The sequence below is a fragment of the Pygoscelis adeliae genome, unplaced genomic scaffold (genome assembly GCF_000699105.1).
Source record: "Pygoscelis adeliae isolate BGI_AS28 unplaced genomic scaffold, ASM69910v1 Scaffold89, whole genome shotgun sequence".
Taxonomy (NCBI): Eukaryota; Metazoa; Chordata; class Aves; order Sphenisciformes; family Spheniscidae; genus Pygoscelis; species Pygoscelis adeliae.
The window spans coordinates 83,785-95,208 of record NW_008825559.1 but is presented as its reverse complement, the minus strand read 5'-3'; the positions used below and the strand labels follow the sequence as shown (position 1 = coordinate 95,208).

Genomic DNA, 11,424 nt, shown 5'->3' with positions numbered 1-11,424 from the left:
CCAGGAAAGCAGAAGACAATGGTAATTCAGCTGTGTTGGAGAGTTTGCTTAGCCTTTAAACTTTTTTTAACATTTTAACTTTCAAAACATTAGTCCTCAGCTCGAAAAGCTTCAGCTTTGGTCTTGCTGCTGTTTGGTATAAAATGTCAGACCTATGTTACAATTCACTGTCAAAAAGTCTTTTTTCTTTTCAAGCTCCACCATACTTCAAGATCCTTTTACCCTGGATAAACTCTATAGTTTGTTTCTGCGGGGATCTATAATGTTTTGGGGTTTGGTCATACTACGTTATTGTCAGAAAATTGGGAGCTGCATCCAGTAGGGCCAAGAAAAGATCTCCACATTGCTTCTGTGCCGGAACAGTTAGGACTATTCTCTTCCTGAGATATTTACTCCTTACTGAGAAGGAAAGCTACAGAGGACAGAATAATATGAACTCTGTTCATTTTCTCATGCACATGCAAAAATGGGGTTTGGGGCTTTTTTTGGAGTAATTTTGAAGGCCTTACATCTTACGCTATTGACTCCCACCAGGTCTTTGCGCTCTGTTTGTAGTAGAAAACCTTTGCAAGAGTTGCGTAGAAAGGGGATCTGTCCCTGGTGTTCAGCGCTGCTGAGCAGGTAGGGAGCTGAACCCGCTAGGCTTTTTAAAGAAAGGAATTACAGTAATAAATCTTGGAAGACACAAATCGTTCATACCTGTCCAGTAAGATGGAGTGCAAACATAAGAGTGCTGACTAGTAAATTAATGTTTTGGGTTGGTTTTTTTCCTTTTAAGTGCAGAGGTTTTAAGAACCACATATAACTTCACAGAGAGAACAGGTACCTCTCATCAAAGTAAATAGCAGCATGCAAATGCTGGCATGAATTCTGTCTCCCTGGATTTATGAGAAGAATAGCATTTGCCGTTGCAATCCTACACCATACACCCAAAACTCTTCCAAAGGTGATGAGAGTAAGAATTTGGTGTTAATAAAATGCTGGGCAGAAATGAGAGCAGCGACTGCAGTTAGGTGTCCTTCCATGTGTTCCAGAGGAGTTCGTTCATTAAAGAAATATGGGCTGTCCTACCAATGTAGGACCAACCTGAAGCCCAGAATGGTATTTACACATTTGAATGATATCTCATACCTTATAATTATCTCCTAATAGTCGTATTTAGAAGATGCATTTGAAATACTTGCATCCACAAGAGGTAATGCGATACCCATATGAATTTAATTTGAAACCCTTAGATCAATAACAGGTCCCACACCGTATCCACCAGCTTCTCAGTCATTCTTCAGAATCCTTTTACCCTGAGTAATACTTCCTCTCACCCATGAAATCTGATGTTTTCAGAAGAGTAAGAGCAGCCTGAGATTGCTGCAAAGGAGGAACCAGGGTTCGTTAAACTGTCTACTCCATAAAACAGCCTGCAATCACCTAGGCTTGACACAGGCAGCGACAAACTTTTTCAAATCCAGGTGTCCATTGTAAACTCTTTCATTATGACGTTGTATTTTTATACAGGCTACAGCAAGATACTTGCCTGTGACAGAGAAAACAGTTACATCTCACAGCTAGGTTGTAAAGGAACTTGGGGGATTATTGATCAACGATCAATCAAGGAAAGATTAAGGCTACTGATCCTGTGAGCAAAGTAACTGATAAGAAATTTTCAGTTACTTAAATGACTTCCCATTTGTGAGAAGAAGTGAATACAGATGCCCAGCATGCTGGGTGCTTGGAACTCAGGTGTGGTTTTGTGGGCAGAATGTCAGAATTTGTACAAATGCCACACAGTTGTGCTGTGTAAGACTACCAGGCTCTTGTAGTTGGAGAAAAAAACAGTTTGAAATAAATGCAATGCTTGAGCTATGCGGTGGTTTAACCCGGCAGGCAGCTGAACACCACACAGCCGTTCGCTCACTCCCCCCCTCCCCAGTGGGATGCGGGAGACAATCGGAAAAAAAAAAGTAAAATCTGTGGGTTGAGATAAAGACAGTTTAATAGGACAGAGAAGAAAGGCGAAATAATAATGATAAAAGAATGTACAAAGCAAGCGATGCACAGTACAATTGCTCACCCCCTGCCGACCGATGCCCAGCCAGTCCCCGAGCAGCGGCCCCCCCCGGCCAGCTTCCCCCAGTTTATGTGCTGAGCATGACGTCCCATGGTATGGAATGTCCCTCTGGCCAGTTGGGGTCAGCTGTCCTGGCTGTGCCCCCTCCCAGCTTCTTGTGCACCCCCAGCCTGCTCAGTCGGTAGAGCACGGGAAGCTGAAAAGCCCTTGACTAGTGTAAGCACTGCTCAGCAACAACTACAACATCGGTGCGTTATCAACATTGTTCTCATCCTAAATCCAACACACAGCACTGTACCAGCTACTAGGAAGAAAATTAACTCTATCCCAGCCGAAACCAGGACAAGCTACTAGAAAGCCACCTGAAAATGCAACATAAATGCAAAGACTTCTTCCCATCAACAAAAGAACTGAAAAAAGAAAAAGATCTGAGTTCTTGGTTAATCTTACTTCTTCGTTACTGGAAATGTCATGGTCAGTGACTTCTTTAGTTTCTATGAAATACTGTGTTTTCTCTCACAGGTCTCTAGAGGTTAATAAAGCAATGTGAATGAAGACTGGTAACAAGAATGATAAAAGAAAAAAGGAAGAGTGATAGGGAAAACCTAATCAAAGAGCTTGAGAAGTGATGGGAGCAGAAAGGTGTCTGGGAGTCAGATTTTTTGGGCTTTAAAGGATAAAGGAAAAAAATCCCTCAATCAAAACAGAAGAGATGGGAGGTTGTTGATTCAAATAACTATGAATCTAGTTCACAAGCCTGAAAATAGTGACGATCTCTAATATCTTTAGATTTGATAGAAATATGAGTTACAGGACATTCTAAGGGTATTTTAGAGGGAAGATTACTTTTTTTAAAAGAGAGGAGGAGGAGGAGGAGGAGGATGATGATGATGATGATGATGATGATGATGATGATGATGATGATGATGATGTTGGCGGGGGGGGGGGAAATGTTCTGAGGTGTTCCTATTTACCACATCGCAGGAAACAATGTCCAGGGAAAGTTCAGCTATGCAACCTGAGGGTGACATGTTTCCACACTAGATCCAAATAGAGAGGAGAAAGCTACCTAGCTTTGTTTATCGATTAGAGGAAGGTTTTCCCTTACGTTCTTTGAAAGGGAACAGTGACCTGTGAGGAATCGGCAGAGGCTGGAAATGGCCGGACAAACAACATTGCTCTCTGCAGTATGAAAGTTCAAGTTGGCCATCACTTATGAATATTTGATTAGATACCTTATCTCTTTGCAAGTAATGGACTGGTATAAATGTAAACACCCTACATGCAGCCTGCACCCGCGTTATCAAAGCTGGAGTGCCCTGACAGTTTAGTGGTTTCCCTGGTTCTGAATGACAGGCCAGCTAGGACCTACCTGCAGGCATTTTCCACCGTAGGTCAGCTCAGCTACACATAAACCATTCTTGGCCAGATGCTTACCAAATTATTTTAAAAAAACCTCAGTGGATGGAGTCGACTCCGGATGGAGTCCATCGAGGAAATTTGTTCCAATGTGTAAATTCACCTACCAATAAACGGTTTTCCCTGAATCCTAACATAATGCTTCCTTGCTCGGTTTGAGCCTACTGCTCATTCTCCTATCTCATGGGATATGGAGAGCAATACGCTACTTGCCCCTTTACAACAAGTGTTGTATATTTGAAGTTTCTTATGTTGTCTCCTCTCATTCTTTTATTCTTTTCATTCTTTCAGTCTTTCCTCATTGTCATGATTTACAGACCTCTGATCATTCTTCTTCTTCACCCTCCTTCTCCAGTTGACCCTTAGCTTTTTTTAAATCGCAATGCTCAGGCTGGGAACAGCAGTTCACCTGAGTCAGAGGCCAGGGATAAGTCATGCATTGTAGCACATAGCATACCCTGCCTCGGACAACCCGTTCCTGGACTCTGCAGCAGCATGAGGTTATTGACTCATGTTTGGGTTGTGAACTAAACTCATTTGCAAATCCCTTTTTGCAGAACTGCTGCCTCGTCCGCTGGGCGTCTGGGTAGTTGACATGTCAAAAGTAAATGTGAGAGTTTGCACTTGTCTTAATGGAACGCAACCTATTTTTTCAAACCATTTCTCCAATTTCTCAAATAATTTTGTATTTTAGTATATTTTATGTTTTACCTTGTCCTATAAAGCAGTAGGAGCTCACCACAGTGTGATACAGCCTGCAGATGTAAGAAGTAAATACTTTATTCCATCATCCATGATATCAATGAAAATATTGAATGGTACTAAATCTAAGAGAAAAGCTGTAAAACCCCGCAAGAGGACGTCAAAAGCATTGCTGAGGTGGAAGTCTACTGTGTTAATAGTTTCTCTCCTATACATAGGATTTGATTTTTTACTGTGAAAGGAAAGTAGTTTGCTTTGGCATGATTTGTTCTTAAAAACTCCATGTAGAATATTACTTAGCCTATCTTCTAAGTATTTACAAGTGGTTTTATTTTGTGTTTTTTCCCCGAGAACTGAGGTTAAGCTGACTGGTCTGTAGTTGTTAGTTCCTTCTTACATTGTTTCTAGGTGTAAGCCTTATGGATAGCCTCTTCTAGCGTCTGGAGTGTCACCTTATAAAACTTAGTGCTTTCAGAGATGAACACAAAAGCTCTGAGATTGCCTTAGGTTTATTTAAGTACCAAGATCTAAGTACTCTGATGAATTTCCTCATGCCCCAGCTACTCGAAACATCTGTCTGTGTTGTCTTCAGTCTGTTTTCTCTTTTCTAATCTGAGTTTTTACCCCAAGGCTGTAAATTCCATGTCCTGGGCAGTTAATATTTTTTAATATTAGACCACCATTGAGGTTTTTTTTAATAAAACCTAACCCAGAGAGCATGAACCAGAATCCCAGGGCTGCCTCCTGACCACCACTGCATCTTGCAGTGCTGCCTGCGGCTGGGCTTTCGCAGGGAGGATGGAGCCTGCTGCCTCCCAGGATGCCTGTTTGTTGGGGAATGTGGCACAGGAGCTGTGTCTTATTATCCACTCAAGGTCAGATATATCTAGAACTGGTGTCAGATATTTTCTGGACAAGTGCAGTAGCAATTAGACACGTACCTCTGTTGTATTTTCAGCAGGCTCAACGCTGTCTCAGGCGACTCTTTGATACACTTTTGAATATGCAAAAGTTTAGACAACTCTCCTCCTGCGTCCACATTGTAGTATAGATTAGGTGAGAGATAAGTGCTATTTCTCAACAGCTGAGTGTACGATAGACACTTGGGCTTTGTATATAGCTGTCATTAAAAACTTTGGTGCCCACATCTATAATACTGAGCGCTCTCACCTTCCAGAACAGTGCAGCTGCGTACAAACCACCTGCTGCAGATAGCTCTTGGCTTAGGGTAAATCCCAAACCATGCTGAGTATTGCTTGAGAGAGCTAGTTAGTCTGGGCTAAAAATAAGGCAGGGGCCATACTAAATATCTAACAAAATAGGTGATCAAATTCCAGTGCCTCTGCCTGGTGCTTTTTATTTCACCAGCGTCGGCATCCCCTTTGCAAACTTTCAGGCTGAGCATCAGGTGCCTTTTAAGTTTAAGAACCTGGAAGGTTTAGATGTTGGTGGAGAATCACCAGCCTGAATTTTTTTTTCTGGGCTTGTTTAGCCTTGGGAAGACTTGTGGGGGTCTTTTTGTGTATTAATATATGATGATTGCAAGTAAGACAATAGAGCCAGACTCTCTTCAGTGGTGCTGTTACAGAACAAGAGGCCATGGGCACTAGCTCACTTCCATTTGAACAAAAGAAAAAACTCTATTATGGTGTAAGTGCTCAAACACTGGAACAAGTCACCGCAGCCGGTTGTGGAGTCTTCATCCTTGGAGGTATTCAGAACTCAGCTGGACAATGTCCTGAGCAACCCGCTGTAGTTGACATTGCTTTGAGCAATCCAAAACCCCTGTTTTGGATTAGACCATCTCAAAAGGTCCTTTCCAACCCCGACGACTCTGTGATTCTGAGTTACGATAAAAAATTAAATGGACTCTTGGAAGCAATAGAACAAATAAGAGGACATTGAATTGTCATACAAAATAGCCACTGTACAATTTCCAAAAGACCTCTTCACTAGTGATGTTTGAAAGTGAGCAGCATGAGGGATGTGTCTCCTCTAAGTTCTCTGCAGCGTTGTCTTTGCTCCTGAGGACTCGAGTACTTTAGGTCATGAGGGTGATTTCAGGCTTTGGACAGGATTTCTGAAGAACGGGATTAAGGACAAGATTGTGTTTTTATAGGCACAGTCCTACTTTGCAGCAGAACAAAAGTTCGTGTGCTTCGGATGGAGCCCCAAGAGCCCCAGAGCCTCAGGAAGGTCCTGAGGCTGCAGGTGAAACATGTCGCCTGCACTTGTCCTCGTAGCTGATTGTACCAGGATGCAGGGAGAGACCATGGGACCTCGGCTGCGTGATGCGCATGTGTGCTTGGGGAAAGAGAAAGGGCAAGGAAGGAAGTTTTAGATGGGAGCCAAAAGTTACATAAATCTGGAGGAAAGATGAGAAATAATGAAGCTATTCTGCCAAACAAAGTCAGGAACACTCATAGAAGGTGGAGATTAATTTGGAAGTGGTAATTATATCACTATATTGCTGAATGCAAATTCTTCCTTTTCAAATATACCGATATTAAATGTACAGGAAACAGGAAATGAAACAGGTTGCATATAGGAGTTGAAATGGATTTGTTAAGTTTCATTGTGAAAAAAAGTGAAATACAAAATAAGAAAAGGTAGGAACGAGGAGAGGAGAGGAGCGGAGAGGAGAGGAGCGGAGAGGAGAAGAGAGGAGAGGAGAGGAGAGGAGAGGAGAGGAGAAAGCTGGGATTTTGCCCCAGCTGTACCCGCAGGTCCGTCCCAGCTCCTCGCCCACACTAGCCCTGGTCCTTGGTGTGAGAGCAGAGCCCACCCTGTGCCGTCACCGCTGCCTGGGGGAAGAGGTGGGGTTTCTGACCCTGCTGCAACGAACTGTGTTTCTGCACTTCGGTTTCTGGGTTGATTTATTTTTATTTTTCACACTGTTCATTTTAACTCCCAAGATGTTTTGTTTCTTCTTGCCTGGGACCTGCCTTACCAAGCAGTTTTTATACAGGCAATTTCCACATCATTAGGAGACTCCTGATGAGTCTGTCAGATCACCCAGGAGGACACACAAGACCAGCTTGTAGGCATGTCTTTCAAGCAAGGCTCATTTACCACGTGCAAGCCCACCCACCATGTGGGTTTTGCCCGAAGAAGAGAAGTACTGTCTGCAATTCAAGCCTAAATCCAGTCAGGGTTGGCTCTAGATACCCACAACAAAACAAAACTGAAAGCCTAGCAGTGTCTGTCCCCTTCATCCTGCATCTGTCGCTCTCCACCCTGTCTCCAGGAGCACTGATGGATACCAAGCTCTTCTATCCAACTGCTCTTTTTCTACCCAAATAGTTTCCGAAAATGGTTGTGCAAGTGTCTTCTCAAACCAGGATCTCAATCTGAGGTCCTTCTGAAAATGTTGTGGTAAAAATCTGTGCAATCTTGAGATCAGATGAAAACAAAAAGGCAAAAGCAGAGCACAGAAGTGCTCTGCTGTGTCAGAAGACACCCCATTTCTCAAGTACATGGTGAGAGGCAGAGGCTCCATGGCCTTAATCATCTGCGCTACCAATATGAACACACCCTCTCTGCACGGGACCCAAAGACCACCAGAATAAGGAAATCTAATCTGAGGACTGGAGTATCTCTACTATGAGGAAATGCTGAGGGAGCTGGGACTGCTCAGCCTCGAGCAGAGAAGGCTCAGGGGGATTGAATCCATGTATACAAATACCTACAGGGAGGGTGCAAAGACAAGCCAGGCTCTTCCCGGTGGTGCCCTGTGCCAGGACCAGAGGCCACGGGCACAAACTGGACCACAGGAGGTTCCCTCTGAACATCAGGAAACACTTCTCAATGTGAGGGTGACCGAGCGCTGGCACATGTTGCCCAGGAAGGTTGTGGAGTGTCCCACCTTGGAGATACTCAGAAGCTGTCTGGACACGGTCCTGGGCAACCGGCTCTCGGTGGCCCTGCTTGAGCAGAATGCCTCCAGAGGTCCCTTCCAACCTCAACCATTCTGTGATTCTGTAATGACCTGGTGTTAGAAGCAGACCCTATATACCATCTTGTTCCTCAGGCATTTCTTAGCCACGGAGACCTGTCCGTGATAAAAGGTGTCTCCCCAGCTGCAAGTGGACAACTTCTTGTGTCTAATGGCCAGACGGGTAGTTCTGAGTTGTACTCGACCTCCTAAGCAGCATCTTAGGATTCCATGGGAAAAATGCACTGAACCAGTACAAGACCCTGTAATTTTTCTCTCTCTCTCTCCTTGGTCCATATAACTGGCTTCTTCACCATCCAGCCCAGCTGCCAACAGGTTCTCCCCGAAACTACAGACTCTTGTTTAATTGCTCAGTCATTTTCTCAGTAGTGGTGATGGCTGCTAGTGAAAAGTGCCAAACGCAAGGATCACAAAGGTCAGGACTCATTGGGAAAATGCATTTATTCAGCAATCTCCCTTCAGTTGATGCTTTTGAGGGGTTGAGAAGAATTAGATTTTCCAGAGGCAGTGACCACGCTTAAATTTAATGTCTGTGAATAATTCTGTTCATAAGCTATAAGTTATTCTAACTTTTCTTGGACACGAGGAAAAAATTCTTTACTGAAAGAGTGGTTAAACCTTGGACCAGGCTGCCCAGGGAAGTGGTTGAGTCACCATCCCTGGAGGTATTTAAAAGACGGGTAGATGAGGCGCTGAGGGACATGGTTTAGTGGGCATGGGGGTGTTGGGTCGACGGTTGGACTCGATGATCTTAGAGGTCTTTTTCAACCTTAATGATTCTATGATTCCATGATTCTATGATTCTATGATTCTTCACTAGCTGACATATGGGAAGGTCAGTGTTTCACTAGAAGACTTCATGATAAAAGGTGTAGCTGCATCTCTTCCCAGGGAAGCCTGTCGGTGCTTTAGGAACAGATAAGTATGGTGTATTTTTCTCTGAAGGTCTTTAAAAAAAAAAAGGCAAATAAAATTCTTCAGACGGATAGTGAGGACAATGAGCCAGGTCACCCTTTCAGCAGCCACCCACCCATGAGATCAGACCAAGCCAGCTGTAAAACCACATCTCGATGTGCCCCCGTAGTCCATCTCAGCACAGCTATTTTCAGTTTTGCAGCCTGGGCTGTAAGTATTGTACCACGGCATTCAGGAAATACGGGGCTGGATCCAAACTGTGTCATATGTGGTAACAGGTAATGAATATTTTGTCTAATTTTTCTCTGTTCCTCATCCACCAGCCTCGCCCACCAGCAGACCTGGGTTTCAGCTTTGATGCCAATAAACAACAGAGACAGCTGATAGCAGAGCTGGAAAACAAAAACAGGTAAAACGCAAGCTTTGATCAGTATTGTTTTAGGAACAACATTTGAGGAGAGAAGTGCCTTCAGTCCTTGTGCTTTGTTGTTTTTAACCTTTTGTATTATATTAACCAGATTGTTTTCCTAGATCTTTTGTTGAAAGGTGTAGCTGCCTCATTAACCAATTAGTTCAGTGCGGATGCAGCTGCGGTGCCGTTATTCCCCAGGCAGCAGGTTGATCTTCTTCACTGATCTTCTTAAAATCATCTTAACTGATGCTGGGCGTCAGGAGCTGCACTGCTATCTTGCATTGCTATCTGCAAACCCAGCAAACTTCTCGCAGCAGGGTAAGCCATTCAGGTGGCAGCAGGAAAATAAATCAGCTGCGATGTAGTGGAGCGAGCAGGTTGAAAAGCTGGGGTGGGTAAATTCAGCTTGAGAAGAATGAGTGGTTTTTTTCCTTTTGCTGGAAAACAAAAAAAGTCTGAAGAAACTGGGAGTCCTGGAAGAAACAGGAGATGGGCTGTAGGAGATGGTTTCCTTCTTCTGGACATGACCCAGCAACATGCGCTCGCAGCCCAGAAGGCCGATCGTACCCTGGGCTGCATCACCAGCAGCGTGGCCAGCAGGGCGAGGGAGGGGATTCTGCCCCTCTGCTCCGCTCTGGTGAGACCCCCCCTGCAGCACTGCCTCCAGCTCTGGGGTCCTCAGCACAGGATCCAGCTCTGGAGCCCTCAGCATAAGAAAGACACGGACCTGTTGGAGCGGGTCCAGAGGAGGGACACGAAAAGGGATCACAAGAGGGATCACAAGAGGGATCACGGGGCTGGAACCCCTCTGCTATGGAGAAAGGCTGAGAGAGTTGGGGTTGTTCAGCCTGGAGAAGAGAAGGCCCCGGGGAGACCTTATTGCAGCCTGTCAGTACTTAAAGGGGGCTTGTAAAAAAGATGGCGGCAGACTTTTTAGCAGGGCCTGTAGTGACAGGACAAGGGGGGATGGCTTTAAACTGAAGAGGGGTAGATTCAGACTAGATAGAAGGAAGACATTTTTTACGCTGAGGGTGGTAAAGCACTGGCCCAGGTTGCCCAGAGAGGTGGTGGATGCCCCATCCCTGGAAACATTCCAGGTCAGGTTGGACGGGGCTCTGAGCAACCTGCTCTAGTTGAAGATGTCCCTGCCCACGGCAGGGGGGTTGGACTAGAAGGCCTTTAGAGGTCCCTTCCAACCCAAACCGTTCTGATTCGATCATTCTTCTTGCTCCAGAGGGACTGTTAAGAAGAGATCACTCTGTTTTTATCATAATATTGTATTTGCAATTACCTGCTGCTTCAGCACCCACAGTTCGAGTTCATGTTTCTCCGGCTAAGAGAAACTAAGAGGGTGCAGCACTAAAAAGCAAGCCGTTGAACAGTTGCAAACCCCATGTGCCGTACGGCACCAGCAGCCTGTAGGTTGCCTACGGAGCCTCTCGGGATGTCTGATGATGTACTGGCCTCGTAGCCATGCTCGGGTCGCCCTTTGCTCCAGCTGCACCTCAGCTGGCGTGCGTGAGCTTGCTGCCTGCATGGCCCCTTGCCACGGCACCCTCGGGACACCAGGTAGAAATACTTCTTAAGGTTAGTTTGGAGGAGAACCAGTTCCTGGAGAGCACGGGAACAGCTCGATCCTTGCACCATGTGAGCATCATAGCTTCACTCATCGTACCAAGAGACCTTGCAGGTATTTGAAATTATTCGTCGAGATCACAGATAAGGGAGATCTCAATCAGTGCTGGTATGAAACCTCGCAAGGAGAGCAGCTCAGCAGTTTTAAAAAAGAGCAGGGGGGAGAATTAGAGATTATAATCATCACTATCAGAAGGATTTCATTTCCATTTCAATAAGTGAGTCCTTGGCCGTCAGTGCTACGTTCCCTCACCTCCGGCTACACAGAAGCTGGCTGATCGCCTTCCCTTTGTGAGACCTCGCGAGTTTGTCTCTGTTACT

The 11,424-nt window shown here is 45.0% G+C and overlaps 1 protein-coding gene across 1 annotated transcript in view; it reads left to right on the top strand.

Annotated features, from left to right (window-relative positions):
- Positions 1-11,424, top strand: part of DTNB (dystrobrevin, beta) — a 198,699-nt gene that overhangs the window by 122,362 nt on the left and 64,913 nt on the right. Inside the window, exon 11 of the mRNA XM_009332341.1 lies at positions 9,380-9,465. Coding sequence (XP_009330616.1) covers positions 9,380-9,465 — 86 coding nt within the window. The remainder of the gene's footprint in view (positions 1-9,379; positions 9,466-11,424) is intronic.